At 44.5% G+C, this 27,770-nt stretch overlaps 1 protein-coding gene across 5 annotated transcripts; it reads left to right on the top strand.

Moving 5' to 3' along the window:
• Positions 1 to 12,034: 12,034 nt before the first annotated feature.
• On the top strand, positions 12,035 to 21,702 carry Znf892 (zinc finger protein 892). Of its 5 annotated transcripts, none has more exons than XM_046420103.2 (7): positions 12,035 to 12,261; positions 13,006 to 13,094; positions 13,180 to 13,340; positions 16,385 to 16,461; positions 16,592 to 16,697; positions 17,141 to 17,227; positions 19,455 to 21,702. In XM_046420103.2, exons 5-7 carry the CDS (start codon positions 16,601 to 16,603, stop codon positions 20,732 to 20,734), a joined length of 1,464 nt encoding a protein of 487 aa, XP_046276059.1. In that variant the 5' UTR covers positions 12,035 to 12,261; positions 13,006 to 13,094; positions 13,180 to 13,340; positions 16,385 to 16,461; positions 16,592 to 16,600; the 3' UTR covers positions 20,735 to 21,702. The 5 variants fall into 5 exon arrangements, with proteins under 5 accessions (XP_046276059.1, XP_046276061.1, XP_046276058.1 ...); XM_058571405.1 differs by lacking the exon at positions 12,035 to 12,261 and adding an exon at positions 12,331 to 12,466; XM_046420105.2 differs by lacking the exon at positions 16,385 to 16,461.
• The last annotated feature ends 6,068 nt before the right edge of the window (positions 21,703 to 27,770 follow it).

Below are 27,770 nucleotides of genomic sequence, written 5' to 3'. Positions count from 1 at the left end.
TAAACAGAATAATTCCTCACCTCTTCTTTAACAATAGCGACTCTGATTCTGTTCTGCATTTAGTTTAGTAGAGTGCCTAACTATATTTCTTGGCATCTCTTACAGTCAGGTCTAGCTAATCAGGCCAAAGAAATGGTATATCAAATATAGGACCAATGTTATCCTGATATAACTGGAATTTGTTGGATGGGGCTTTCGGACAGGAACTTTAAAACAGTGAGAGCTAGGAAACTACTTTTTGGACTGGCTCTTCTCTTTCTACTTTGTATGTGGAGTTAATGGCTGGAATACCAGCAGCTTTTCTTGTGATGCTGAGGATATAAGCCATGCCTCTGGACTGTCAGAGAAAAATAAATAAATAAAAGAACCCGATTCCCTGGTAATTTTATGGAGTTTTCACACAAGCCCTAGACTTCCTACTTCTGGACTTGGATGTGAGCGAACAAAATCTTATGTAACTAACCTCTGTATTCACAGCCAAAGAAGATTTCCTTGGGACTTTCAAAAGCAGTACATAGATCCAGCAGAAAAGGGGCCTCAGAGCAAAGGTGAGCAGTACCTCATGGTAAGGCTGCCCTGACTTCAGAAGCTCTGGGTTTTAGCTAATTGTAACAGGTTGATGGTGACAGAAGAGAAGGAGATGTGGATCATCCCCGTACCCATAGGGTAGCGTAATTCTTTGTAAATCCTTCAACAGCTACCCTGAGAGGACACAGCAGTTTTCCATAACTTCCTTGAAAAGCCTTATCAGTACGTCTATTTTACAGAAGCCTAAGTTGAAGTAAGATGCCCCTCAGTTGAATAAGTAATTTTATGAATTTTATAAAATCATAAGATTCTTTTAGCTCTTGTGAGTGAAAATACCAAGTGTAAACTGGCAAGCCAGGGTCAGGCTGAACGGACCCTGAATGTCCCATGTCTGAGCAAAGTTGCTATAGACCACTATGTCACCTGGCTGGATAGAAATGGCCGAGGTAGACCTCCACATCTCAGATACCTTTGCCTTCTTCAGTCTTCACGGTTGCTGTTTCCAAATACCAGGTAACGTTTCAGATGGGCATCTATAAGATTCCAGAAATCCACCATGGCTGTTCTTGTGAGGTTGGCAGCCACCTCTACAGCTCTCTGGGCTCTTTTCTGGACTCTATTTGCAATGGCTTCTCTGCCATTAGCATTCTTATGAATGGTAGGAAACTTTACAACTAAATTCCTGATGCTCTGTATTAGATTTTTTTAAGGATTTGGCCACAGACTCTTAGGCCCCTTGGGCAATTGCTTCCTTGAAACTCCAGGTGCTAGGTCCAGAGAACCTCTGTCTCTCCCAGTGGCTTGTCTTCAGAGTCTTCTTACCTGATCCAAGCCTGTCCCCTCCTTCATCCCCTGGTCCTAACCACCACTCCAGGCTTCACTGTGAATCCCTGCTCATGACCACAGTTCTTCCTTGAAACATTGCTGCCACTAGAGGGACCAGGGGTCATAGATGGCCAGGATCCCAGTCTTTGCCTAGATTCCCTAGGAAACAAAGCCTGAGGCAAGAATGTACCTCCTTCATGAGGGACAAACCCAAGGCAGCAAGAGTGAGAAAAAGGAAGTGGAGCAGGAAGAAAGGGAAGAAAAGCAAGTGATCTGTTACCCATTGGCCTCTACTTCACATGCTGAGGAGTGAGATGAGTCAGAAAGTGCATCCACTTGGTTCCGCAAGAATTCTCCAAATACTGCAGAAACCACATGTGGAGGAATTGGTGGGTGAAGGTGAACAGAAGGAATTTATCTGATCAGCTCCCTCTGTCTTCAGGTTGCATCATTCAGCCACTCCTAAGGAAGCCAGGGCCCATAGCCCACTGGGTGGCACTTTGACAAGCCTGGAATTGATGTGAGGAGGAGCCAGAAACCTGACATCTGCAGCTGTGGCCTGTGGCAAGAGGGAGGGCCCGGCACCCCTGGGCCGGTAGCTGTGCAGCCACAGTTGGTGCAGTCAATGTCTGAGAAGGCTCTGGCCGCCGAGGTAGAGCAGGTGCCTGGCAGCCCAGGGTAACGGGACTAGGCCCAGGATACAGGCCTTGTTTACTCCCTGTGTGATTCGTTCCAAGCCCAACTTTCTGCCGCAAGTCTGACTTTCTCCTCATGGCCTGGGACCTTTAGCACCTCTCTCTTAAACCTTCACCTCCTTGCCACAGAAATCCATCTTTTGTGTTTTTGGTTTTGCCTTCTTCCATGTTAACAGATTCCTCATTCCTTTCTCTTAATATCAACTTTCATATAAAAGTAAATGACCAATCAGATGAACATTATTACCCTAAGTACATGTATGAAGACACAAATGATGTGACTCTACTTTGTGTACAAGCCGAGACATGAAGAACTGTGCTCTATATGTATAATGTGAATTGAATCACATTCTGTTGTCATATTTAACAAGTTGGAATAAATAAAATAAAATTTAAAAAACATAAGTGACCACTTATGACTTTTTATAGCTTCTTGTGTCACAGTCTGGCTGCAGCAAAATAACCAGGGGGTGACGAGCAACTTGTGTACATTGATACAGCAGGAGTGGGAGATGTTTATTGTAGGACCGGAGGGGTATATATACATTCCACACAGCTTATCTTAATTAACATAAACTAGATACAGCAGTCAACCAATAAGGAATCTCCACACTTAATGGCTCACTGGCTTTACTTCACAAACCACTCCCTCTGGCAAAATGCCAGGCGCCATCCTGACTTGTTTACAGACCCTAACATCTTGAGGAAGGAAAGAATTCTTTTCTGATAGGATGTTGTGGCAAATTCAAAGAGACACTAGACCAAAAAGGAGGCCTTCAATAAATTTAGAAGAACTCAAGGACAATCCACCTGCAACAGGCAAGGGGAACTCACTGGATACCAGTGGCTTTTTATTCCAAAGTGTTCTTCCAACTGTACTCTACTGCCAGGTGACACCAGTTTTTGTGCTTGGGGGACTGCTACTGCTCAGGATCACATTATTCTAAAGTAGAGCCTATATAAACAAAAATAGGGTTATGAGGGAAGTCCAAATTTTTCCAGAAGAACATAAATGAAAGCCAAGAAAACCAACATGGACCATATTAGCCTCAGGCACTTTTGCCTTCTCTACACACTACATAGAAGGGTATGCTCTCAGTTATTGATCATCTACATACCAGTGAATATTCTGAAAATACTCCTTGATCTATGGAGCTTAATCTCTAATGTTTGTATGTTAGGGCTGAAGCCAAGCCCTTGTCCCAGAACTGTGGAATGGTGACCCAGGCAGACTGGAGTACAGGTGGCAAGCATGGGGCCACAGTCCTGCAGAGCCCACCATGTGGAGGTAAGCCAGGTGCCCTGACCTGTCCTGCCCCAGTGGCCTGACCCAGGGCTGGATGTGGTCATCTGCTGCAGAAGCCTGTCTCACACAGTGCTGCTGCAGAAACTCACACAGTGCTGCAGCCCAAACCTTGAGGTCCAGGATCTCAGGATCTCACTTCCCTCCTGGAATGGCAGAAAAATCAGATTAGGGCAGTCCCAAATGGGATTGCAGGGCTTACTGGGGGCGTTAATACTTTTCCAAACTCTGATTAGCATAAGTGTGGACCAATAGCATTCACTCAAGTGCTAATATAAACCCTAGATCAGCACACTCAGACAGCAACCCCTGTCAGGTCTGCATTGCCCACTTGAATAAATCCTATGTTTATACTCACCCTTGTGGATTTCATTCTTTGAATTCATGAGACAAGAACGCCAAAAAAGGAAACTGGTGGCGAGCTGCTGGGGTCTGCTGCAACACTGGAGGGTGTAGCCTGCCATTCAGAGTGGCAACATGTTTCTCAGCTGCAGAGACCTGCGGCGTAAACAGATCCCATGTGCCAGGAGAAGTGAAGAACTCCAGTTTCAGGATCACCTAATAAACAAAATAAACAAGTATATATTAGAAAAAGCAAAATGCTGTGGGAAAAAGAAGTGTTGTCAGGGCAGGCTCCAGAGGTAAACAAAGGCTTGGAGGTGAAACAGCAAGGCGTGTAGCCACGAGAGGGAAGGAGACCCAGATGGAACTAACACAGAGGCTGCCCAGTGAAAGCATTCTTCACTTGAATGAAGGATGAAAAAGAGGACAGTTTATCTGCAGCAGAACAACTGACGGGGAATCATAGAAGATGAGTTCAAAGAACTAGTGGGGGTAAATGGTTCAGATTATGAAGGGATGTGGGCCATTATAAGGACTTTGGCTTTTACCCTGAGATGGACAAGCCACGGTGCTGAGAATAGAATGTTTAGGGCAAGTGTACAAGTCAGAGTAGTTAGCAGCTGTGTGCAGTGATTCTGGCAAAAGATGATGTAGACTTGGATCAGGGTGGTCAGGTTCTGCATATATTTTAATAAAGCCAGAAGGGTCTGCTGAGGAACTGAAAGTAGAGTGTGAGATAAAGAGAAGGACAATGGCTCAGTTTGAACTGAGCAACTGTAAGGATGGAGTTGCCATTTACTGAGGTGGGTAAACTGCAGTGGAAGAGGTATGGCAATGGGAGAGACAGAGAAGTTCAGTTTTGAATATGCCATGTTAGACATTTATTAAACATCAACTAAAGAAAGCTGAGGAGATAGCTCAAGTTCAAGGAAAAAACCCAGGCTAGAGATATAAATTGAGGGTTGACCACAACTGAATGGCATTTAGAGCATCTAGGCTGAAAAAGATCACCTAAATGTTAACAGAAAAAGAAAAGACCCAAAGTTTGAGCTCTGGGGCCTTTGGACATTTAGTTGATTCCCAGATGTGCAGCTTCAGCTTTACCTGGGAACTTGATGAAGATGAAAATTCTCAGGCCGTACACCAGACCAGCTAAATGAAGGTGGTACCCAGCACTGCTTTAAGACTCCAAGTAATTCTGATTATGGCAGTTTGAAAACCACAGGTTCAGAGACTGGGCAGAAGAGGAGGACATAACTAAAAAGACTGAGGAGTGACTAGTCAGGGAGGAAGAAAATCAGAGAGTGTTTCCAGGAGCAAGATAGTAGTCAACTTTTCTCATTGCTGTTCATAAGTAAAATGAGGTAAGGACTGAGGACTGATGTAGTAACAAAAAAAAAAAAAAAGAATTTATGTGAAGATATTTAACAAGAAAAAAGGCATTCCCTGATGTTTCAGACAGGTCAGCTGGGGGTGCCCTTCGAATATATTTTCTGAAAGAAACAGCCCATCCCTTATCTCCTGCTGATGGAAAGGGAGAGACTCTCTCCCACTGCTGTTTGAGCTGACAGAGGTCACGTGTTGAGAGCCACAGCCGAAGGGGCCCCAGCAAACTTCCAGCTGCCAGCAAACTTCCAGCTGCCGGCTGATGATTGGCTCACAGCGGCCCCAGCAACATCTAGCTGATTGGCTCCTCTGCGGTGATGCTCATTGGGCTGTTTCCCTGCCCTTTCAGACCACGGAGCTGCTCATTGGGGGACTTTTTTGGCTCCGCCCACGTGACCCAGCCAATCGGCCTCAAGAGCAGGAGGATTGTGGGAGGTGGAGAGAAGCTTGTGGGGGAGAGAGAGGCTTGTGGAAAGCTGGTGGTGGCAGTTGAGGCTCTGAGGGTTTTTCCTGAGAGGCTGTTTTGTTTGGCGTGTGTGGTTCTAAAAATAAAGTTAGTTTCTTTTGACAAGTGGCTCCTGATTGTGCCCAGCCAGACTGCGGCATTTGGTGGCTCGCACGGGGAGCGACTGAGGGTAAGTGAAACTGCTCGCCCCTGAGGGCAGGGCGAGAGGATGGGTAGCCATTTTAAGATTCCTCTTTTATTTTGCTTCACTTTTGTTTTAAGTTGCCTGTCCCTGGAGATGTGTAAGATGGAAGAAAAACCGCTCACATCTGAGGAACTGATAGGGAGAAAGGACGGATGGACATTTCAGGAGGATATTATAATGACTTTGTGTTGTTCCAATTTTGTTTCACTCAGTTTCAGTTTTGTTAGGCGTTATCTTGTTGGGTTGTATTATAGTAGAAATACGGGATCAGAAATTAGTAAAAAACAAACTGAAAGAGTGTTAAGTAAATTGTTAGAGGAAGGAGGCATCTCAGTAAAATCAAGAACAATCAGGGCATACGTTGATACAATACAAAAATGTAGCCCATGGCTTTTTAAGGAGGAGTTGTTAAATATATCACAATGGAACCATCATGGTGAAGATTTAAAAACAATAGAAAAGAAAAGCCCAGGGACTCTGCCAGTTGGCACATTGCCATTGTGGACATTCATATCTTGTTTGCTTAGTCCAAAGCCTTCAGTTCAGACAATGGTAGAGGAAGGAGAAGACATAATGATTCAAGTAAAAGAGAAGGTCTCTCAAGTTAGTCAGACAGAGGAAAAGATTCAAGTAAAAGAGAAGGCCTCTCAAGCTAGTCAGACAGAGAAAGAAAGTGTAAAACAGAAAAAGCCATCAGGGGGAAAGTTACAACAGGAGACTGCTACTAACACCTTTCTATCACCAGAGGGTGTAAGTGTCCAACCAACAGCACCACCTCTACAGGAGACTGCTACTAACACCTTTCTATCACCCAGGGCATAAGTGTCCAACCAACAGCGCCACCTCCATATGCTGGGAGGCCCCCAACCCCCGCAGTTGATAGTTGGGATCCTGAGACAAGGTCTCAAATATTAACATGCCCTGTATTTGAGGCAGGAGGGCAGCGATTTTACCAAGTTTTAAATTTCAAAACAGTGAAGCAGCTAAAAGAGGCTGTAACAACCTATGGTCCTCAAGCACCCTTCACTGTAAGCTTGGTCGAATCCATTAACAACTTGAACATGACGCCAGCAGATTGGGCTAATATGTGTAAAGCTGTGCTAAATGGAGGACAATACCTGTTATGGAAGGTTGCCAATGAGGAATTTTGCAAGGAGACGGCTAGGCGAAATGCAGCAGCTGGTTATCCTCAGAGAAATCTAGATATGTTGTTAGGAAAGGGACCTTATGAGGATCAGCAGCAACAAATTGCATATGATCCTGGCGTATACGCACAAATTGCTGCAGATGCAATTAAGGCATGGAAGACTTTACAAGGACATGGAGGTTTACAAGGTCAATTATCTAAAAAAAGAAATCTGGTAAATGGAGATTATTGCAAGATTTAAGAGCCATTAATAATGAGATGGTTATTATGGGACCTGCTCAATCAGGGATTCCTCAGTTGTCTGCTTTGCCAAAAACCTGGTATGTTTTAGTTATAGATATTAAAGATTGTTTTTTTTCAATTCCAATTCATCCTGAGGATAGTCCACATTTTGCATTTACTATCCCTGCATTGAATCATGAAGGTCCTGATCAGAGATATGAATGGAAAGTACTCCCTCAAGGGATGGCTAACAGCCCAACTATGTGTCAAATTTATGTTAACAAACTAATCCAGCCACTTAGAAATCAAAATCCTGAACTACAAATATTTCACTATATGGATGATGTATTATTGGCACACAAAGATAAAAACACATTGCTAGAATGTTATGCCACACTTACAAACTTATTAAAAAATTATAATCTAGAGATAGCAATAAATAAAGTACAATTAAATTTTCCAATTAATTATTTAGGAGTTCTATTATCCTCAACCATGGTCCCTCCACCAAAAATTCAAATACGAGTAGATCAACTCAAATCACTTAATGACTTTCAAAAGTTATTAGGAGACATAAATTGGATAAGGCCTTATTTAGGTATACCAACAGGAGAGTTGGGACCTTTATTTGATATCCTAAAAGGTCCATCAGATCCAAATTCACCCCGAATGTTAATGCCTGAAGCAAGAAAGGCATTAAAAATCATTGAAACATATATGGAAAATATGCATTTGGATAGAATTGATATAAGTTTGCCTTTATTATTTATTGTACTACCAACAAAAAATATTCCTACAGGAGTATTTTGGCAAGAAGGTCCATTATTATGGATACATTTATCTTATTCTCCTAACACTATTCTTACTAGGTATCCTGAGGCTGTAGGACAATTAATACTCAAAGGAATAAAAGCAGCAAAGGGAGTGTTTGGAATTTCTCCCAATAAAATTATTACTCCATATACTATGAATCAAATTGATGAGTTAGCTAATGAGTTAAATACTTGGGCAATAATCATGTGCAAATCTAATGTTTCATTTGATAACCACTTACCATCTAATCCTTTATTGTCTTTTTGGTCATTGCATCCTGTAATTTTTCCAAAAATGACAAGAAAAACACCTATCATGAATGCTCCAAATATATTCACTGATGGGTCAAATAATGGTACAGCAGCAGTAGTTACCCCTGATCAAACTTTTACATTTTTAGTACCCAAACAATCAGCTCAAAAGGTAGAGCTTAATGCAGTTTTACAAGCTTTTGTGATGTTTAAAGATTCTGTATTTAATTTATTTTCTGATAGTCAGTATGTAGTTAATGCTATAGTATCTCTTGAAGATGCTGGTAGGATTTCCCCTTCTTCTACTGTTTTCTCTTTGCTTTCCACTATACAAAGTCTAATCTGGGACAGAAAAGATCCATTCTTTATAGGACATATCAGGGCACATACAGGATTGCCTGGATCCCTTAGTTTGGGCAATGATTTAGCATATAAAACTACACATGACATACATATTTTCTCTACACTAGAAGAAGCTATAAATTTTCATAAAAAGTTCCATGTCAATGCTAATACTTTACAAAAGCGCTTTAAAATAACTAAGGAACAAGCTAGACAAATAATAAAACAATGTCAAAATTGTGTGGCCTTTTTACCACAAGTTAATCTTGGAGTCAATCCTAGAGGATTGATACCTAACCATATTTGGCAGATGGACGTCACACACTTGCCAGAATTTGGAAAATTAAAATATTAATACAGTTGATACTTCTTCTGGATTTTTGATGGGCTCCCTTCATGCCGGAGAAAAAACTAAAGATGTTATAGCTCATTGCTTACAAAATTTTGCCACTGTGGGTGTTCCAAAACAGTTAAAAACAGATAATGCCCCTGGTTATTCTTCTACCTCTTTTAAACAATTTTGCTCAACATTCGGCATTACTCATATAACAGGAATCCCATACAATCCACAGGGACAAGGCATAGTTGAAAGAGCTCATCAAACTATTAAAATGTACTTATTAAAGCAAAAAGAAGGAATTGGGAAGGGGTATATATTCCCCAAAGATAAACTTAAAATAACCCTTTTTACTCTAAACTTTTTAAATTTGGATTCATGAGGACTTAGTGCTGCGGAAAGGCATATGTGTCCAAAAAATGTGCATAAGCCCAAGGTACTTTGGAAGGATATTCTAACAGGACAATGGAAAGGTCCTGACCCAGTAATTGTCTGGAGTCGAGGGTCTGTTTGTGTGTTTCCACAGGGAGAACAGCAGCCGATTTGGATTCCAGAGAGATTAACCAAGGTCCTGACCCAGTGATTGTCTGGAGTCGGGGGTCTGTTTATGTGTTTCCACAGGGAGAACAGCAGCCGATTTGGATTCCAGAAAGATTAACTAAAGCGATTTCTACAGACCAAAAAGAAGATGATTTGGCTCAAATCCATAACAACTGATATCCAAAACTCCAGTTTGGCTATTCTTACATCTGCAACAGAACCAGGATGCTTTTTTCAATATCTATTTTATTATTGCCCTTTGCCATATCATGAAGTTCTATTTTGTTTTTTGAGCTCATACAGACCTAGGTTAATGTTTTGCTGATCAGTTCTATTTTTTGACTATAGAGTTTTTAAACATTGCAATGGAGATTTCACCTGTAAAAAGTTATAAGGCCTTTACTATAATGTTATGTGTTGTATGTATTATATTATGTGTGCACACTTGTGTTTTGTGTTATATGTTTGAATGTATGTATGTCCATATATCATATATGATGAGCGCTCATGATAAAATGGATCCAAATTTTTTTTTCACGTGATTTATATGGTTTAATTTAAATTGGGTAAACAACTGTTGAGGATTGTTTTAATATGTAAACAAAAAAGAAGGTTAACAGATCTGTTTGTTTACTTTCTTTCACCTTTCCTTTTCATTATATTTAATAATTCTCTTAAAGATAATGTAAATTGTTAAGAAAATTGTTTTCTTTTAGTGCCTTCTGTAATGTTACATAATTTTTTCTTTAGCCATTATTGCCAGAATTCCTATCTTCATCCCAGTGCTGGTGAAGTCAAAGATAAAACCAATCTACAGCTTCTACAATAGCCATCACTGAACTGCTTGCAGAACTTGCCTGGACACATTGTGAGCTCACCTGTATGCATTGTGAACTATCTGTTGGTGCAGCGACTTGTGGTAGTGTTGGGGTGTTTTTGCTGATGATGTCATTGGTGGTACAATTTTTCCAAAAGGAGCCGTCAATTGGCTTGGTGTATCTTCCTCCCTTCTGCTTGTCATGATCGTCCAGCTAAAATTTGGGGGCCAACAGAGGTGAGGCAAAGAACCTCACCCCCCCCACCCCCCCCACCCCCCCACCCCCGCTGGTACAAAGACCTCTCCACAGGTGTGGCTGTATACTGGACCGGTAGTCAGTGACGGGTAAGATCCAATTGCAATGGTACCAACCTAAGGACCATATGTACTATTGGACAACCTAAGGCAGGCACGGTCCCTAAGCCACATGCTTGTTGTTTAAACAGAGAGGGGGAGATGTTGAGAGCCACAGCCGAAGGGGCCCCAGCAAACTTCCAGCTGCCAGCAAACTTCCAGCTGCCAGCTGATGATTGGCTCACAGAGGCCCCAGCAACATCTAGCTGATTGGCTCCTCTGCGGTGATGCTCATTGGGCTGTTTCCCTGCCCTTTCAGACCACGGAGCTGCTCATTGGGGGACTTTTTTGGCTCCGCCCACGTGACCCAGCCAATTGGCCTCAAGAGCAGGAGGATTGTGGGAGGTGGGGAGAAGCTTGAGTGGGAGAGAGAGGCTTGTGGAAAGCTGGTGGTGGCAGTTGGGGCTCTGAGGGTTTTTCCTGAGAGGCTGTTTTGTTTGGCGTGTGTGGTTCTAAAAATAAAGTTAGTTTCTTTTGACAAGTGGCTCCTGATTGTGCCCAGCCAGACTGCGGCAGTCACGCAAGCTCCTTCTTCCTCTGCCTCTAGTTGACTACACTAAATCCACAGATCAATTAGAAGATAAGTGTATCCCTGTAGGAGAAACCCTAAATAGCAGTGGCTTATACAAAATATTTTATATCTCTTTCAAGTTCTGTTTGAACAAACTGTCTGGGGTGTGCCTTTCCTAGGGTGTTAACCTTGTCCACACTGTCCACGAGGACATCTCCAGCCAGCATGGAGAAAAACTCATCTCCTTAAGAAACAATTTTCCTCTCTGTCCCCAGCAAAAGGCAGGAATATTTACCCTGAGGAGGCTTAGTCTAGCTAAAAGTTATGGTACTCTATTAGAGAAAGGACCATTGAACACAATGCTTGTACACAGAGATCAGCTAAGCAAATTGGATTTTCCTCCTTAGGACTATGATCTGGATAGCAAGCGGGTACGGGATGATAAAAGAGAGCATGCAGTAGCTGAAGATCCGCTGACTCCGGGAGCTCGAGGGGGTCTAGAAGCTCCTATTTTCGGCCGGTCTCCCTAACGTCAGCGGTCCCAGTTACTGGTGGTTCTTGGGAACTCTTTCCGGGTTTTTCCAGGACTGATATTCCATTTCTCCTCATGAAGCAGGGCAGCTTGCACCCAGCATCGCCGGTTACTGGAAGTAAACTGAAGCAATCTCTGTTGCAACACAACAGTCCCAATTAACGCAGCCTCAGGGCACTACCCCTCGGAGGGCTCACAGCCATGAGACGCGAAGTCTGCGGGGATGAGAAGCACCGCGCTCGCAAGCCACAGCTGCGCGCTGTCAACGTCCCACGCGAAGTGGGGCTTGTCAGGCGCAGCTTCCCACCCACAGCCCCGGGGAAGCATTCCTATGTTGCGAAGGGCGGGGCGCCGAGCGGGACGGCACGCGCGGGGCCCTCTGGGAAGCGCGACGCCACGGCGCCCGCGGAGCATGCTGGGAGTTGTAGTTCCGCCTCGCGGTCGGCCGGCGCCACTTGGCCCGGCTGCTCTTACCTGTCGGATTCCGGCTTCGTCCGTGTCGGGCTAGAGGCCTGACCCAGGCTGGAGGAGGGCTGAGAGCGGGTCCTTCTGAGTCCGCGTGCCCGGAAGGAGGGCAGAGGGAGGCCTGGAGCGGGGGCGGGTATCCCCGACCCTGCCCCCGGCGTGGGCCACGGGAGGCAGTCGCCATGGAGCCGGAGGGCAGAGGTGAGAATCGAGCGATGCGGGCGCGGTGCCGGCTGGGGACAAGGGACCGGAGAAGGACTGCCCTCCGGCTGGGGCAGGCGGGAGCACGGAGAAGCATCACGTCCTCCCCGCAGCGCCGCTGCCCACCCGCTGGCCTCGCGACGCGGAGCAGGGAGACCGGTTCCCTCTGTTGCCTGCGGGTCTGTAGAGTGTCTCCTGTCCCCAGGTCTGCAGATCCGACTGCATAGTGGGTCTTGACTTTCTTTTGTTCTCGCAGCAGCCCGACAAGGCAGTAGAAAGGAGACGGACGCTTGACAGACAGGGAAAGCGAGGCTGTCGGATAGTCTAGAATCCTGTTCCGTTGCTTTTCCAAGACAGCCAGGAGTGTATCCGAAAAGCTAGTTTTCAAAAAGAATTAGTTTAGTCTTCATCCATTGAGCCTGGAACACAACAGAGACTTGTCACTGATCGAGGCAGGGATTAACCGTACGAGGACCGAGAGTGTTATCTTAACAACCCAACAGATGAGAGAGAGAAATATGTATTTAGTGTCCACTTTCTCACAGGTGCGTTTACTGGGGCTTAAGATTAGAGAAGGCAGTAGGATCTTGAGGCAGCAGTGGCCCTGTTGTTTGTGTCCAGGGTGTTGTGGGATCTCCTTTGGTTCCCTGTGTTGATTCTTAGTGAATTAGTTGCTGCATGACAGTTTCTGCTACTTCACTGCAAGGCCAGAATAATTGTCATGACTTCTCTCTCCACCTGTAGGGTCATTTTCTGAGGACTCAAACCTTCCCAGTACGGCAAAGCCAAAAGAAAATGGAGTAACTGATGTACTGCTGACTCCTGGGTCGCAGGTAAGTTTAGGTTTCTTCTTTTTCCCTTTGTTCTTAACATGGTTATATTTTCATTGTTAAGAAATTGCTCCACCTTGAATCCTAGACCTCTGAATTCCTCCTGGAATGGACGAGTGATGAACTTCACGGGGAATGCTCCTGACCTGCACAAAATTTTCCTTCCCAGTACTGCTTCTTCTCATCTAAGGGCTTGTTGGCATCTGCTAGCCACTCAGTAGTGTAATTGGCCTTGCAGTGAGATATAAGGTAATAACACACACTTGCCCTGCCTTGTGGAGTTTCCTGAGGAGTAAGACATAAATAAGTAAAATAAACAGTGTGAAGGGAAAAAAAAATACACACACACACACACACGCAGGCTCTCTCTTGTCCAACGAGGAGGTCCATAGAACAGGGTACAGGAGAGTGTGGCTGCTGAGTCACTAATCAAGACCTCCAGAGACCAAGCAGGAAGCAGGTCTGATTTTATTGTGCAGTTACCATGTATATATATATTCAGGCAGCAGCTAAGCATATTACAAGCAGCCACCAATGAAATTGCTGGTCAACTGTCCCTGCAGCTACCAGTCTAGGGGTGGACCATGGAGCAAGCGCAGGGACTACAACACAAGGTCTCACACCCAGGGCCGTGCCTACGGCATAAGCGGTTTGCCACTTACATGCCTAGCGCTGGGGAGTGGTTTGCCACTCAAATGCCCTTAACATATGTCATGTATGCAGTACTCCATGCAGTTGTACACACACACACACACACAACACACACAGACACACACATTAAATGTAGAAATGACTGCTGCAAGTCATTGGCCCTGGAACTTTCCCATTATCTACAGTATTTGGAGAAGGTTTGGAATAAAAGCTACACTTTAGAAAGCAAGAGAATGCGCATAGTTGAAGAGCAGAATGATAACAAGGAATATTCTAAGAAAAAAAATGTCTTTGGTAAAACAAACCCACACATCAAGTGATGAGAGAGTTGGAGGTGATCAAGGGTTGTCACTGTGGGGGTGAAGGAAATGTGGATGCGTTATAGCCAGATCACAAGAAAATCTCTGCTGAGTTTGATTCCAAAGGCAGATAAGCCCATGGAGGTTTTTTAGAGGCAAAGCAAGATGAACCCAGCCCAGCCAGGTACAGTGGTGCTCGCCTGCAATCCCAGGTACTTGGGAGACTGAAGCAGGAGAATCCCAAGTTCCAGGCCAGCCTGGGCAACTTAGTGAGATGGTGTCTCAAAATAAAAAAGACTTTGGAGAGTAGTTCAATGGTAGAGCACTCCTGAGTTCAATCCCTAGTAAATCCACCCCCCCCCACCCACCCAACATACATAGAAAGATGAAACGTAATAACTGAAGAGAGACAATGAGTGAAGGTACCTCTGTAGAATCTGGCTAGGATACTGGGAGATCTGCAGCCCCTTCAGTACAGAACCTGGGACAACGTGTCTGTATCAAGTCTGGCCTCAGGGCATCCAGGTGGTCGTGATCCATGCACAATGGTGGGAGAAAATGCCAGTACGGATTTTGATCTCTGAGTTTGTAGATCACTTTCAGAAGGAATAGGGGTGAGGAGGTCAGCAGTATCTGCTAGGCAGTGTCTGGTTGGGCTGCCTGTGAGCCCCAGCGCATGTTCTTAAAGGAGTTTGCTTGAGGATGTTTTCTTGGGGAGCTAGGTTAGCATTGGCATTGTTTGTAAAGGAAGAAAACTACAAATTATATTGTTCGTATTGATCACTTCTGAGTAATATTCCCTTAAAAAGTGTAGTGCTTCATACTTCAAGTGTCACAATAAGAGTTTATTTTAGCCAAGTGGTCTTCAAAGTAGGTAATTCTTTTAACTTTATTTCATTTTGTTCATTGCTTTATCAGTTGTTTTTGGAGAGAGAGCTATGTCTTATACATTAGAATGCTGAATGTAAACAGAAATAACTGTTCAGGTGCAGTCATACGCCACATAGGATGTTTCAGTCAGCAACGGGCCACATATGTGAGGCCTGCCCTGTAGGATTGTGTCCCCCAGTGTTGGCACAGTTGTCTTAGTGTTCTTTAATTACCCTCTATGATGTTTGCGCCAGTGTGGGATTGCCTCACCACGCATTTCTCAGACTGTGTATCCATTGTGAAAGGTGCATGGCAGTTTATGTTCTGGGGCCTGTGGCAAAAGTGGTAGTTCAAAGAGGGGAAAGACTTATTTTGCTAGCAACTCAGGGGCTGGTCTGTCTTATAGTGTATCTCAGGTTAGTGTGTGTAGTTGTATAGAAGTTCCCTTTCTAGATTAGAAAAATGATTAGGCATTTGTCTTATTAGCAATAAACAGATTCAAAGGAGCATATTACCTATCTTGCTCCCTCTTCGCACACTTTAGTAGATACACTAAACTTGGTGCCTGTCATCTAGATAAAGATTAGGGTAAACATTTCTGCAGCGTTTTCAGTGTTAGATATACTTCTGTTCCCTCCCCTCCTTTGTTCCTATGCACATTTTTATAGAGTACCTTTTTAAACTTGTTTCTGCTAATTCTTATTCATTTGTTTCTCCCTTCATTCAACTCTTCAACAAATGTTTTTGGAGTTCCTGCTCTGTGACAGGTCCTAGGGCTGTTTTGATAAGCAAAACCAGACCTAGCCTCTGCTCTGTGGAGATTACATCTAGTGGGCCAGACAGACGTTAATCACAAAGTCCCTTCAGCACGTGTACCCAGAAGAAAGGAAGGAGCATGGTGCTATAGCCAGAGAGGAGGAAGGCTTCCTTGATGAGGTGACCCTGAGCTGAGATGTGAAATGTTGGGATTCAAGTAGCTGAAAAGATGGTGGAGAGGAGAGAACATTCAGAACAGGAAGCATCAGGGAGGGTTAATAGGGACTGGCACACATTTTAGAAAGCTGAAAGGTGGCGTTCAGCTGAAGCACAGAGAGCGTTAGAAGAGCATGAGGAGATAGAGAGCAAGGGGCCGGGCCATCAGGCCCTTGTGGGCAATGACAAGACCACCATGGGGACTTCCATAATAATTTGAGCTTGAATATATCCATATTTGTGGCACATGAAGCAAACATCTTAATTTTTAATATATTGGACTGAGTTTATTCTAAAAACTAGAGAGAAAATAGTTATACTTTGTGAACTTCTTGTATTTAAAAAGCCATACTATAAATAAAATATTTAATTCATATTTACATTTTTTCCCTTACCCTAATAGTAAGGAATTCTCCAGTTCTTAATTTAACTCAATGATAGGGAATTAAGAACTCTGTCCCTCAGGTTTCACACTGAAGGTGCTCTCCTTCCTGCCTGTAGGTGACACGAGGTCTGGTATATGATGGAGACAGTGATCTGCGGACTGCACGTGTGCCTGAGGACCTTGGTGTTGGAAGGTGTGGCAGAATCGTTTTTCTCGCCTTCCTAGCCTTCCTGTCTCCTCCTCCTGTGCTGTCAGTTTGGGTCCTTCCCAGAAGCCTCTGGAAGGAGGCCCACTGGTAAGCACCGATGTGTTTGTTTTTTCAGGAATCGTTGATGATCAGGGATGTGGCTGAGGCTCTCCACCAGTGGGGACAGCTGAACACTCCTTCAGGAGATAGGCCTGAAAAGCATCGCAATCTGGTCCTGCTGGGTAAGGAGGGCTTCCCAGCCCCTTTTGCATTCAACTCTAGTGCTTGGGCTTCCTTGGTTCCTAGGAGCTCTGAGGTCCTTGGATTCAAAGATTCTTAATTTCTATAAGGCCTGTCTTTTTGGTTTTTTGTTTTCATTTTGTTTCAGGATATAGTTCTAACTCTCCCAGAGTTAGAAATGGGCACCTTCATCATCTGGACCTGTAGCATCCTCCTCTGCTCCTTGACCAAGGATGTCAGGACAGAGTTCTAGTGAAAACTATTCTTAAGATAAAAACAAGTGACTGGATTGTTCCAAACTTAACCCCCTTCTTAGTCCCTCAACCTTCTGAGCACTGCAGGGAGGAAGTGCAGAGCTGACCTCCCCCTCTTGTGCTGTCTTCCCTTAAGACCAAGGAGCTAAGCTGGCCTCCTCACCAGACTCCCCTTCCTTTCCCATGAACAGGACTTCCAATTTCCAAGCCTGGTGTGATCTCTCAGTTGGAGTGTAGGGAGGAGCTGGAGAGAGAAGTCTCAAAAGCAGACAGTCGAGGTGAGTGAGCATTGGGAACAGTAGAAATGAAACAGATGGTTGTGGAAAGGCCTGTGGGGGAGCCATCGAGTTTCCCTCCACCCACGGAGAAGCTCAAGTGGAGTCCTGGCCTCTCCTGGGCCACATCCCAGCTCTGAGGGTGGTGGTCAGTTGATAAAGTCTGAATTTGAATAAATTTGAGTAAATCTTTTTCACCCTTTCAAACTAATTCTTTTCCCCAAATATGGTGATTGTAATGTTTGCTAATAACTTCCTTGAGTTTGCTGGGAGAGGCTCTAAGTCAGGATTCTTCATACTTGTTTTTTCTCTGCAGGATGCTGCTGCTTTTTTTCAGCCTAGGCCAATGTCTAAATTGATCTCTGGCTTTTCCTTTTCCTTTCCCTTGTCCAGGCAGAGGCAGCCTGGTGGGCAGGTGTGCAGACTTCAGAACCAGTCTTCGGGTTCAAAGCCCATCGTAGCTACTCAGTGCTCTGTGATCTTTGACAAGTGATTTATCCTCTCTGTAAAATGGGGGTTGTCATGGCACTTAACTAGGATTGTGGCAAGGGAAAAATGAAATCATCCAAGAGAAATGTTTAGAACAAACCGGGCACAGTGATGCCTGCTTATAATCCCAGCAGCTACGGAGGCTAAGGCAGGAGGATTGCAAGTTCAAAGCAACTTAGTGAGACCCTCTCTTTTTTTCCATAATTTTTTTTTAAATTATTTGTTCTTTTTAGTTATTTTGCCTTTAAATAAAATATTAAAAAGGGCTGGGGATGTGACTCCATGGTTAAAAACTCCTAGTTCAATCCCCAGTACTAAAAATAAAAATGTTTAGGAGTTGGCTGTATGCTAAGCAAGTGAACACTCTTGCTCCCTGTCCTGCCTTCTGGTGCTGAGGATTGAACCCAGGGCCTTGCACCTGCTAGGCAAGCACTCTGCAACTGAACTGAACCTCCAACCCCAAGTGAATGTCACTGATTATATACTGGTGACTTTTTTTTAAGATGTCATGGATTTAACCCTATTATCTCTCTCAAACTAGATCATTGCAATAGCCTATCAACTAATTGTAGTTTCTTTAATCTTATCCTGTGTACTTGAGGAAGCATACCATTGCTAGATTTCCCAAGTGGATTACTTACTGTGCCAGTGCTGTATTCCTCTATCCATTTTCAAGGCCTTTGTTAGTCCACCTGCCTAAATTATTTGCCTTCTCTATTCTCCAGCTTGAATCTTTAATACCACTAAGAAAGTTCCTCAGCATCCTTCACTCCACATATGTTCTCCACAGATATTTGGGGTTTAAATTTTTCCACTTGCTTAGCTTAAAGTCCATTTGTCTAAACTTTTTTCTTCCTATTTATTCTTTAAAATACCAACCATTTCCCTGAGTATAATATGAAGTTAATAATATTGCGTTGCATTGATTGATTTCATTTAGAAACATGGATGGATAGTAAAGACCATCCATATTAGTTCATTTTGTGTTGCTACAACAAAGTACCTGAGGCTGGGTACTTTATAAAGAAATGTGGTTCTTTTAGTTCATAGTTCTAGAGATTTGAGAGCATGGCATTAACGTATGCTCCACCCTGGCAAGGGCCCCCTTGGCTGCATTATAACATGGTAGAGAAATGGAAAGGATCAAAGCTTGTGCCAAGCATGTCGCTGGCCTCACTTTATACTAACCAGCACCTGCAGTTATACATGCATTCCTGCTACCAGCATTAATCCCCTTCTGAGGGAGGTGCCTGTGATCTGTTTACCTTCCATCAGGCCCCACCTCTTAGGGGTTCCACCACCTCGACACTGCTGTGTTGGGAACCAGGCTTCCAGCATGTGAACCCTTGGGAACCCTCACACCCGTATCTAAACAGTAGCACCACCTAAGCCTGGAAGGCTTTAAACATTTCAACAGTAAAGGTTTTCACTCTTACTTGGAAGCCCAGGACCTTGGGGCAGGTAACCCGACAGGTCAGGGGCCAATCTGAGCACAGGGGCTTTGACCTTCTCTCCACACCCTGCTCTGTTGCTGCTCCTTCTCTTCCTCCCATCCCCTACCTCTCCTCTTCTTTCCCAGCCACCTGTTCCTCCTGTCCTCAAGATCGGAAGGCTTCTTTTGAGAGCTTTGAAGTTCATTTGTTTCCTGAAAGCATTGTTTGTTGGTTTTATTATTTTTTGACCATAGCAGGTATTTTTCTCAGAATAGGAAATGATGCCTGTATAATTTTGCTTCTTTCAGACTGGGAGACGATACCAGAAAGCAAGGAACTAACTCCAGAGAAGGACTTTGCTGCAGAGGAATCAGCCCCTGGAGTGTTAATAGAAAGATTTCCAAAGGAAGGTTCCAGTGGATGTGAAGACTCTTTAGAGAATCAGCAGGAGAATCACGAGAAACATTCAATTCAAGAAGTCGTCACCCAGAAGAAACTTTCTGGGGAGAGAAGTTACCAGTGTGATGAATTTAGAAGAAATCTGAGCCGGCGGTCATTACTAGTCCAACAACAAGGAGAGACACTTCATAACTTTGATTCGTTTAAAAAGAACTTGAAACAAAATTCAGATATAATCAAGCATGAAAGGATGTGTGCAGGGAAGAAACCGTGGAAGTGCGACGAGTGTGACAAAGCCTTCAGTTACTACTCGGCTTTTGTCTTGCATCAGAGAATCCACACGGGAGAAAAGCCCTACGAGTGTAAGGACTGCGGCAAAGCCTTCAGCCAGAGCATTCACCTCACTCTGCACCAGAGAGTCCACACTGGAGAGAAGCCCTACGCCTGCCACGAGTGTGGGAAGGCCTTCAGCCACCGCTCCGCCCTCATCCGCCATCACATCATCCACACCGGGGAGAGGCCCTACGAGTGCAGCGAGTGCGGCAAGGCCTTCAACCAGAGCTCCTACCTCACCCAGCACCAGCGCATCCACACCGGGGAGAGGCCCTACGAGTGCAGCCAGTGTGGCAAGGCCTTCAGCCAGAGCACCTTCCTCACCCAGCACCAGGTCATCCACACGGGGGAAAAGCCCTACAAGTGCAACGAGTGCGGCAAGGCCTTCAGTGACCGTTCAGGCCTCATCCAGCACCAGAGGACTCACACCGGGGAGAGGCCCTATGAGTGCAGCCAGTGCGGCAAGGCCTTTGGCTACTGTTCTGCCCTGACCCAGCACCAGAGGACTCACACTGGGGAGAAGCCCTACAAATGCACCGACTGCGCCAAAGCCTTCAGTGACCGCTCAGCGCTCATTCGTCATCAGAGGACACACACTGGAGAGAAACCCTACGAGTGTAAGGACTGCGGGAAGGCCTTCAGCCAGAGCTCATCTCTCACAAAACATCAGAAAACACACACTGGAGAACGACCCTACAAGTGCCAGGCCTGTGGGAAGGCCTTCAGCCAGAGTTCCTCCCTTTCTCAGCACCAAAAAACACACAGGGGAGGGAAAACCAAGGAACACGCAGTGGCCCTTAATGAGCATCCGGCCTTTGGCCAACAGAGAGGATCCATACTGGGTGAATGCACATAAGGGTGTATTTACTGGGTTTACCAGACATGCTGTGAGGACCATAAAGAATAAAAAAGTCATTGTTGATGTGGCTGTAGCTTACCTAGACTGCTAAAGAGAGGTTTTACATGTTTTAAGGTGTCCTGATGGAGGGCACTGTGACTTCCCCTGGGGAAAGAGGAAATTTATTTCTCGTGTATATTAACTACCAGATCCTTGAGGGAGAAATAGGGTATGCCACGGGGAAAGGGGGCATCTGGCTGGGTTGTCTCATAAGGCTAAAGAGATCAGTGGTGAGCTGCAGGGGTAGAAATTAGAGATGGGGAATTCAGTTTGTCCAGGGTCAGGATGGTGGAGGAACAGAAGTTGTCCTTCAGCCTGAAGTTCAAGGATACAAAGGAGGGAGATGGAAAAAAAGAGAAAAAGACCTGGGGAGAGAGCCCAAGCAGTACTGATGGAGACCACGGCTCAACTAAGTGTTCACAGCCAGGAGCACCATTGCCCCTGCTTGTTGGTGGGTCCCAGAGTTTCTGTGAGGGCACCTTTATCCTGAAGCTAAGGAATTCTGGCCTGGGGGCCCTGCAACTCCTTCTGTCCTTTAGACCTTACTTATTGAGATGTCCCCTACTGAGAATCAAGTTCACTCCAAGGATCATGGCCTATAGCTCGAAAGGGAGAGAACAGAAGAGACCTTTGATGTGTTCAGTCTGTTTTAACATATCTGAGTTACCTGAGAATGTTTATTTATGAAGATTTACCTCAGTTGTTGGTAGTTTGTACCTTAGATTTTTTTTTATACCATAGTAAAACTTAATTGTAAACTTGCACTGACATTGCATATTAGATTGTGAAAACTTGAGAAGACTTTGAAATACTTGTCCTTCACTGTTTTTCTCTTGATTAGAGTCAAATGACATCTTTGTGTAAAACATATTTAATTGAAATTTTGAAGGTTATTATTGAAAACATTTTGAGAGCAGTGTCTTTAATTTCTAGAAGCTTCATCGTGTTGTGTTTTGGTGTAGTTTTTTGAGTGGACCTTTGGAGTTTGTTGTGTTGCTTTAATGTGTACGTTTATGTTTTTTGCAAAATTTAGGGAATTTTCAGCCATCATTTCTTCAGAATACATTTTCAGACCACTGCCCCGCCTCTTCTCTTTTCTGGTCTCTTGATGACAGAACTATTAGATCTTTGGTTGCAATCCCACAATTTCGGAGCTCTGAGCTCTGTTCTTTTTCTTTTTCCTTTTTAAATATATTTTTGCCTCAGTCTGCCATAACAAAACTCCGCCACCTGGGCGGCTCAAGAAGTTTATTTCCTGCAGTTTTGCATGTTGGGGAGTCTCGATCAGGGTGCCATGTGACTCTGCTGCTAGCTGGGGTTCTCTTTCTGGCTTACAGGTGGATGCCTTTGTGTTCTGTCTTTACATGAACTTTCTTCAGTGCGTGGACTGGGAGAGAGAAAGAGTCTCTTCCTCTTCTTATAAGGCCACCAGTTCCCTTAGGTTAGGACCCCATATTTAGGTCCTCACCTAGTCATAATTACCTCCCAAAAGCCCTCTCCAATTACAGTCACGCTGGGAGTAAGGACTTTAACAAATGGATTCTAGGCAAGACACAGCTCAGTCTGTAGCACCCCCCCTCCCCCCCCACACACACACACAGAGTTCTTGTCCATGCATGAAAAATACACCCAAAATTTTAACTCATTCTGTCAACTATAAAACCTAAAATTCAAACTTTAATCTAAATATCACCTAAATCAGGTATGAGTGAGATTTGAGATTCATCCTCAGGCAAAATTCCTCCCCAGCTGTGAACCTATGAAACCAAATAAGTTACTGCTTCCAAAATACAACTGTGGGCTGGGCATAGAGGCACCATTTCTGTACCAAAGGGAAGAAACGGAAGAGGGAATGGGTAATGGACTCCAAGCAAGTCCTAAACCTAGCAAGGCAAACCCCATTAGATCCTTAGACTTGAAGATAGTCCTCTGTTGGCTTAATGCACTGTCTCTGGACCCACTAAAGTGTCAGCCCTGCCCCTGCAGCTCTGCCAGATGGCCGCACCCCCAAGGCTCTGCAGGGCAGTCTTGCCTCAGGCTTCAGCTAAAGATGTCTGCCTGTTGAAACCAAGAGGAATTCTGTCAAATGGTTGTTCAGCCACATCCTTGATACTTCTTCCTAACAAACTTTCTCGTTCTTTGCTGTATGAATACAATTTTGCAAACTCTCAAGTTCAGATTCCTTCTTGCTTAGCATTTCATTCTTCAATTCATCTTTCCTGTTACTTCTTCCTAGAAGCAGCAAGGACTTAAGCTGTACCTTCAATACTTTGCTTAGGAATCTGCTAAATATCTAATTTCATCACTCCCAAATTTTGCCTCCCACAAAACACTAACATACAGTTCAGATAAGTTATTTGCAACTTTATGACAAGGATCATCTTTCCTCTAGTTCTATTAACACGTTCCATCACTGTCTAACCATCGAGCCACACCAGCACAGCCTTTAAGTTCCATGCATCTAGGATGTACCTCAAAATTCTTCCAGTCTCTACCCAGCTCCCAGTTCTAAAGCCACCTCCACATTTTTAGGGTATTTGTTAGTAGCATCCCACTTTGGGGTACCAAAATCAGTCTGCTCAGGTTGTGATAGACTGATAGGCCCAAATGAGAGATGTATTATGGTTCTGGAGGCTGGAAGTTCAAAAGCAAGGCCCAGCAGGGTTTAGTTCCCTGTGAGGGCTCTCTTCCTTGTTTGAAGATGGGGCCTTTTCACTGTTTGCTCGTGTAGCCTTACCTCAATACATGTGTGTGGAGAAAGAGAGCTGTCCCTTCCTCTCATAAGGCCACCAAAACTATTGGACCAGGACCCCATATATGACCTCTTTTAACCTTGGTTACCTCCTGAGAGCCTCTGTCCATATACAGTCACCTTGGAGATGGGGTCTCAGTGTAATGAACTGCAGCGGGGAGGGCACAGTTCAGTCCCAGTAATTCTGTGTATTGTTAACATTGGACGTTTTTCTGTTCTTCAAGTCCAGAGAGGGTTCTTCCGTTGTGCTTTAGAGCCTATCACTGAATTTTATTTCAGTTGTATTTTTTCAGTTTCATTTTATTATTCACTTTCTTTCCTGAGACTTATTTTTTTTAATTTGAGCCCTAAAATCTGTGCCAGGCAATTCTAACACCTGTGTCATCTCTTTGTGTTGGCATCTGTGGACAATTTTTCCACTCAAATCGGGATTTCCTTGGCTCTTGGTGTGATGAGGAGTTTTGTATTGGAACCTGGACATTTTGAGGTTCACTGGACTCCGTGTCTATTTGAGCCTTCTGTTTCCATGGGCTTCCTCTGCCTCCACTAGTGGAGAAGCTGGGGTGCTGCTTCATTACCTCAAGCTGGTGTTACAAGTCCAGTTTTATCATGGGCCTCTGTTTATGGGGGTCAGGGTCCTCAAGGTTGCTGGGCAGCAGTGGGGTTCACAGCTCCCCACCCGGCCTCCCAGATCACCCTGGCTGGGGAGGCCATGGATGCCTAGGTCTGCCCCCGGTGGGGTGGGGTGGGGTGAGCTGCTCACTGCTGGGCGCTGGCCTGAGTCCTGACTTCACTGGGCCCACTGACACCAGCAAGGACAGGGAGAGGCGTCTTGTCCTAAGGTAGAGGTGGAAGCCTTGTCTCTCCATGTGGTTTCCACAGAGACTGCAAGTGTGAGGATGAACAGAAGGTATGTTCCCTTGACCTTTCCAGACACCACCCCAGGGTGGGATGGAGGGATGGGGAGCTTGTTAAAGCCTGGAGAGGGTGGAGGGCATGCTCCCACTCAGTCTGTTGGTGGGGATAGGGCTTCAGATTTCTCCCGTGTACTTTAAGAATAGGGCCTCAAAGTCTTCTGTCTTGCTGGGCTGCTCCTTTTGCTAGAAAGGGTAGACTTTTCTCGGGTCTTTAACAAAGCCGTACCTGTTGGCATTCCTGGTTTGCCAGCTTCTCCACAATGCAATTTGGCAAAGAAGAGATATGAAGAGTCCCAAGAGCTCACTGCTGGGGTGTCCTTGGGCTCCTGGTCCCTAGCCGGTCCATTCTTGTTCCCCTTTTAGAATCTTCTTGTGTTTGTTTTGTATGGAATATCCAGGATATTAGGCTGTGTTTAGGGAGAGGGCAAGGGGGAAGCACCACTCCATTTTTCCCTCGCAGCCTTGCTGGGGACACTGAAATGGCATGTCAGGTTGTGTCGAGTGCAACCCAAAAGTCCAGGGCACACAGAGGCCGTGTACAGAGAATTAGAGATGAGCCTCGAGAGCAGTGCTCCCCAGTTCCCCACAACCAGCTGCCCACTGGGAAGATGGAAACAGGCTGCTTCATCTGCCCTGGGGGGAGACATGCTTTTGAGTTGGGGAAACACCAGTGTTTAATTGTAGATGACAAGTTTGAGAAGGAAAAATAGATATGGCTAAGAATATTCACCACTGCGGTGTTCAAATTTTTCATTTGTATCTTTGTCCTAAGAGCATGTGAGAATCACTGGAAAACTGAGTTAACAATTTTGGACTTTTCCCCATTATGTATTATCTATATGCGGCTATCTTTATTTTAATTTGATACATGGTATCATAGAGAACCAACAAAAGAATGGAAATAACTGAGATTTGAGTCAAGTCACTTCACCCTTTGAGATCTGTCTCATATATGTGTGTGTGTTAATGTAGCCACCTGAGAGTGGTTAGAATTAGGTAGGAAATGGATACAAAAGTGATTTGTAAGCTATCAAGTGCTGCATAACTTATTATTGATGTCATTATTTATATCATGTGTGCTTTCTGATGGTATAGCTCAATAAAAATGACTACAGATACAATGGAATGGGTCTTCTTATAGCTTAGTAAAATAAGTTTTCTTAAACAGTAGTAAAATCTGCATCTTTGGTTTTCTCTACTAACATGATAAGTTACCTTGACATATTTTTTCAGTGTTAAAGAATCGTGCATTTCTCAGTCTCCCTCACATAGTCTTTTCCCCACCCCTGGAGGAGTTTGTGTTCCTTGAATGTTTGGTGGCATTCGCCTGCTAAAATGGAATCATTGTGTTTACAGGGTGTGTTTCAGCTGTTTTTAGGAGCTCGTCAGATTTTCTATTCTTCTTCAATGTTTCATTAGCTCTTCCTAAAAGCATATCCTTTGTCACTAAGTCCACTGTGCCTTGACTTTCGATTTTATTGTTCTGTCTGCTGTGTTCCTTTCTTTGTTCCTGGTGTGGTGGCTTCACATCCTTTTAATCTTGACTCTGTTTCCAGATGTTTGTCAGTTTTACTAGTCTTTAAAATAGTTGTTTTGGCTTTTGACATATTTTTTGGAACACTTGACTCAACTTTAACAATTTATACCTACAGCATGTGCACGGGCCCTCACCCAAAGTTTCTAAGCCAAATTCTGAGAATGGTGGACGAAGCGGAGTCACAGCACCTGGTGGCCGCTGAACAGCAGGAAGGGCAGCTCACTGCACAGGTGCTTCACTTCGTGGAGCTGGGTTGGGATAAATGTGTGCAAAAGCCCTGGGATCGCCTAACTCTCCATTTGAAAACTGTCTCTCCAGCTGTGGGGACCACTTCATTGACACTCCATTGACACTTCATTGTCACCAGTCGGTTTGCCCAGACTGTACAGAAAGGAGGGCAGTAAGCCACCCCCTGAGCAAATGTCAAAAGCAGTGAAGGACTTGTTGTTAAGCAGACTGAAGTGCAGGTGGGGGAAGAACTGTCAACCCATTGTCAGTCAGCATCAGGCTGTTACCAAGTTTGTTGGTGTTAAGAAGTAACAGATCAAATGTTCCAAAAGTGAAATTTTATTTATTTTGGAATTCATAAATTCCAGGTTGTATCACAGCAGTTATTCCATAAACATGAATTCTCAAACAAACAAACAAGCAAAGTAGACATACAGTAAACTCCCGCTTCGTGTTCCACGAGTGCACAAAGCGGATGCCTGTGCACCCACCGCTGCGGTCTGGCCTGATAGCTGCTGCTTCTCTCCTCTTCCTCCTCTTCCTCCTCTAACTCCTCTTTCTCCTTTCTCTTCTCTCTACATCTCTGTAGTTTTTCTGTGTCACTGTAAACAAAATACCTAATAAGAACAACTTAGAGGAGAAAAGATTTATTTTGGCTCCTGGTTTCAGAAGTTTCAGTCCATGGGTGGCTGATCTGGTGCTTTGGACCTTTCTTCATCCACTCATCTGTCAATGGCCATTTGCGTTCTTCTGTCTCTTGGCTACTTAAACAATGAATACGGATGGGCTAATGTCTCTTTGAGATCCTGTTTTCCATTCTTTTAGATACATAATTGTGTCAGCTTTCTGTTACTATAATAGAGTGCCAGGGATAATCAACTTAAGAAGAAGAAAGGCTTATTTCGGCTCATAGATTTGGAGATTTCAGTCCATGGTTGATTGTCCTCATTGCTTTTGGGCCTGTGGCCAGACAGTATATTTGGTGTGAGCACCTAGTAGAGGAAGCACATTCATCTCGTGGCCAGGAATGAAAGAGGAAGGGGCTAGGGTCCCAATGTCCCCTATACAGGCACAGTCCTAAGGAGCAGAAGACCTCCCACTTGGTACCACCTCCCAGTAAGGCCACAGGCTTGGAACCAAGCCTTTGGGGGACACTTACCCAAGCCATAGCAATCCCCAAAGAGGATCCATAGATCATGTGGTGATTCTATTTTTAATTCTTTGAGGAATCTCTATGGTGTCTTATTGTTCCTTTGCACAGGACCTTATCAGCAGGTGTCTTTTAGGAGAGTGAATACTGTCTTCCACATTACCTGCTATACCTGACCTGAGAAAGCTAATGCTGATACAAGAATACTACCTGACCTACTCAGTTTTAATTATCCACAGTGATCTCCAGATGCCATTTGCAGTTCCCCTGTCTAGTTGCCAATCAATGGTGACATGCTGCACTTATTAGTCCTGCCTCTTCAGTCCCCTTCAGTGAAGAATGATCTGTCTTCCAGGTGCGGAGGAGCCCATCAGTGGCTTGGGAGGCTGAGGTGGGAGGATCATGAGTTC

The sequence above is a fragment of the Marmota monax genome, unplaced genomic scaffold (assembly GCF_021218885.2).
Source record: "Marmota monax isolate L192 unplaced genomic scaffold, Marmota_monax_Labrador192_F-V1.1 WCK01_AAM20220418_F8-fsc00178, whole genome shotgun sequence".
NCBI lineage: Eukaryota > Metazoa > Chordata > Mammalia > Rodentia > Sciuridae > Marmota > Marmota monax.
The sequence above is the reverse complement of the archived record's forward strand: the minus strand, read 5'-3'. Positions and strand labels throughout refer to the sequence as shown.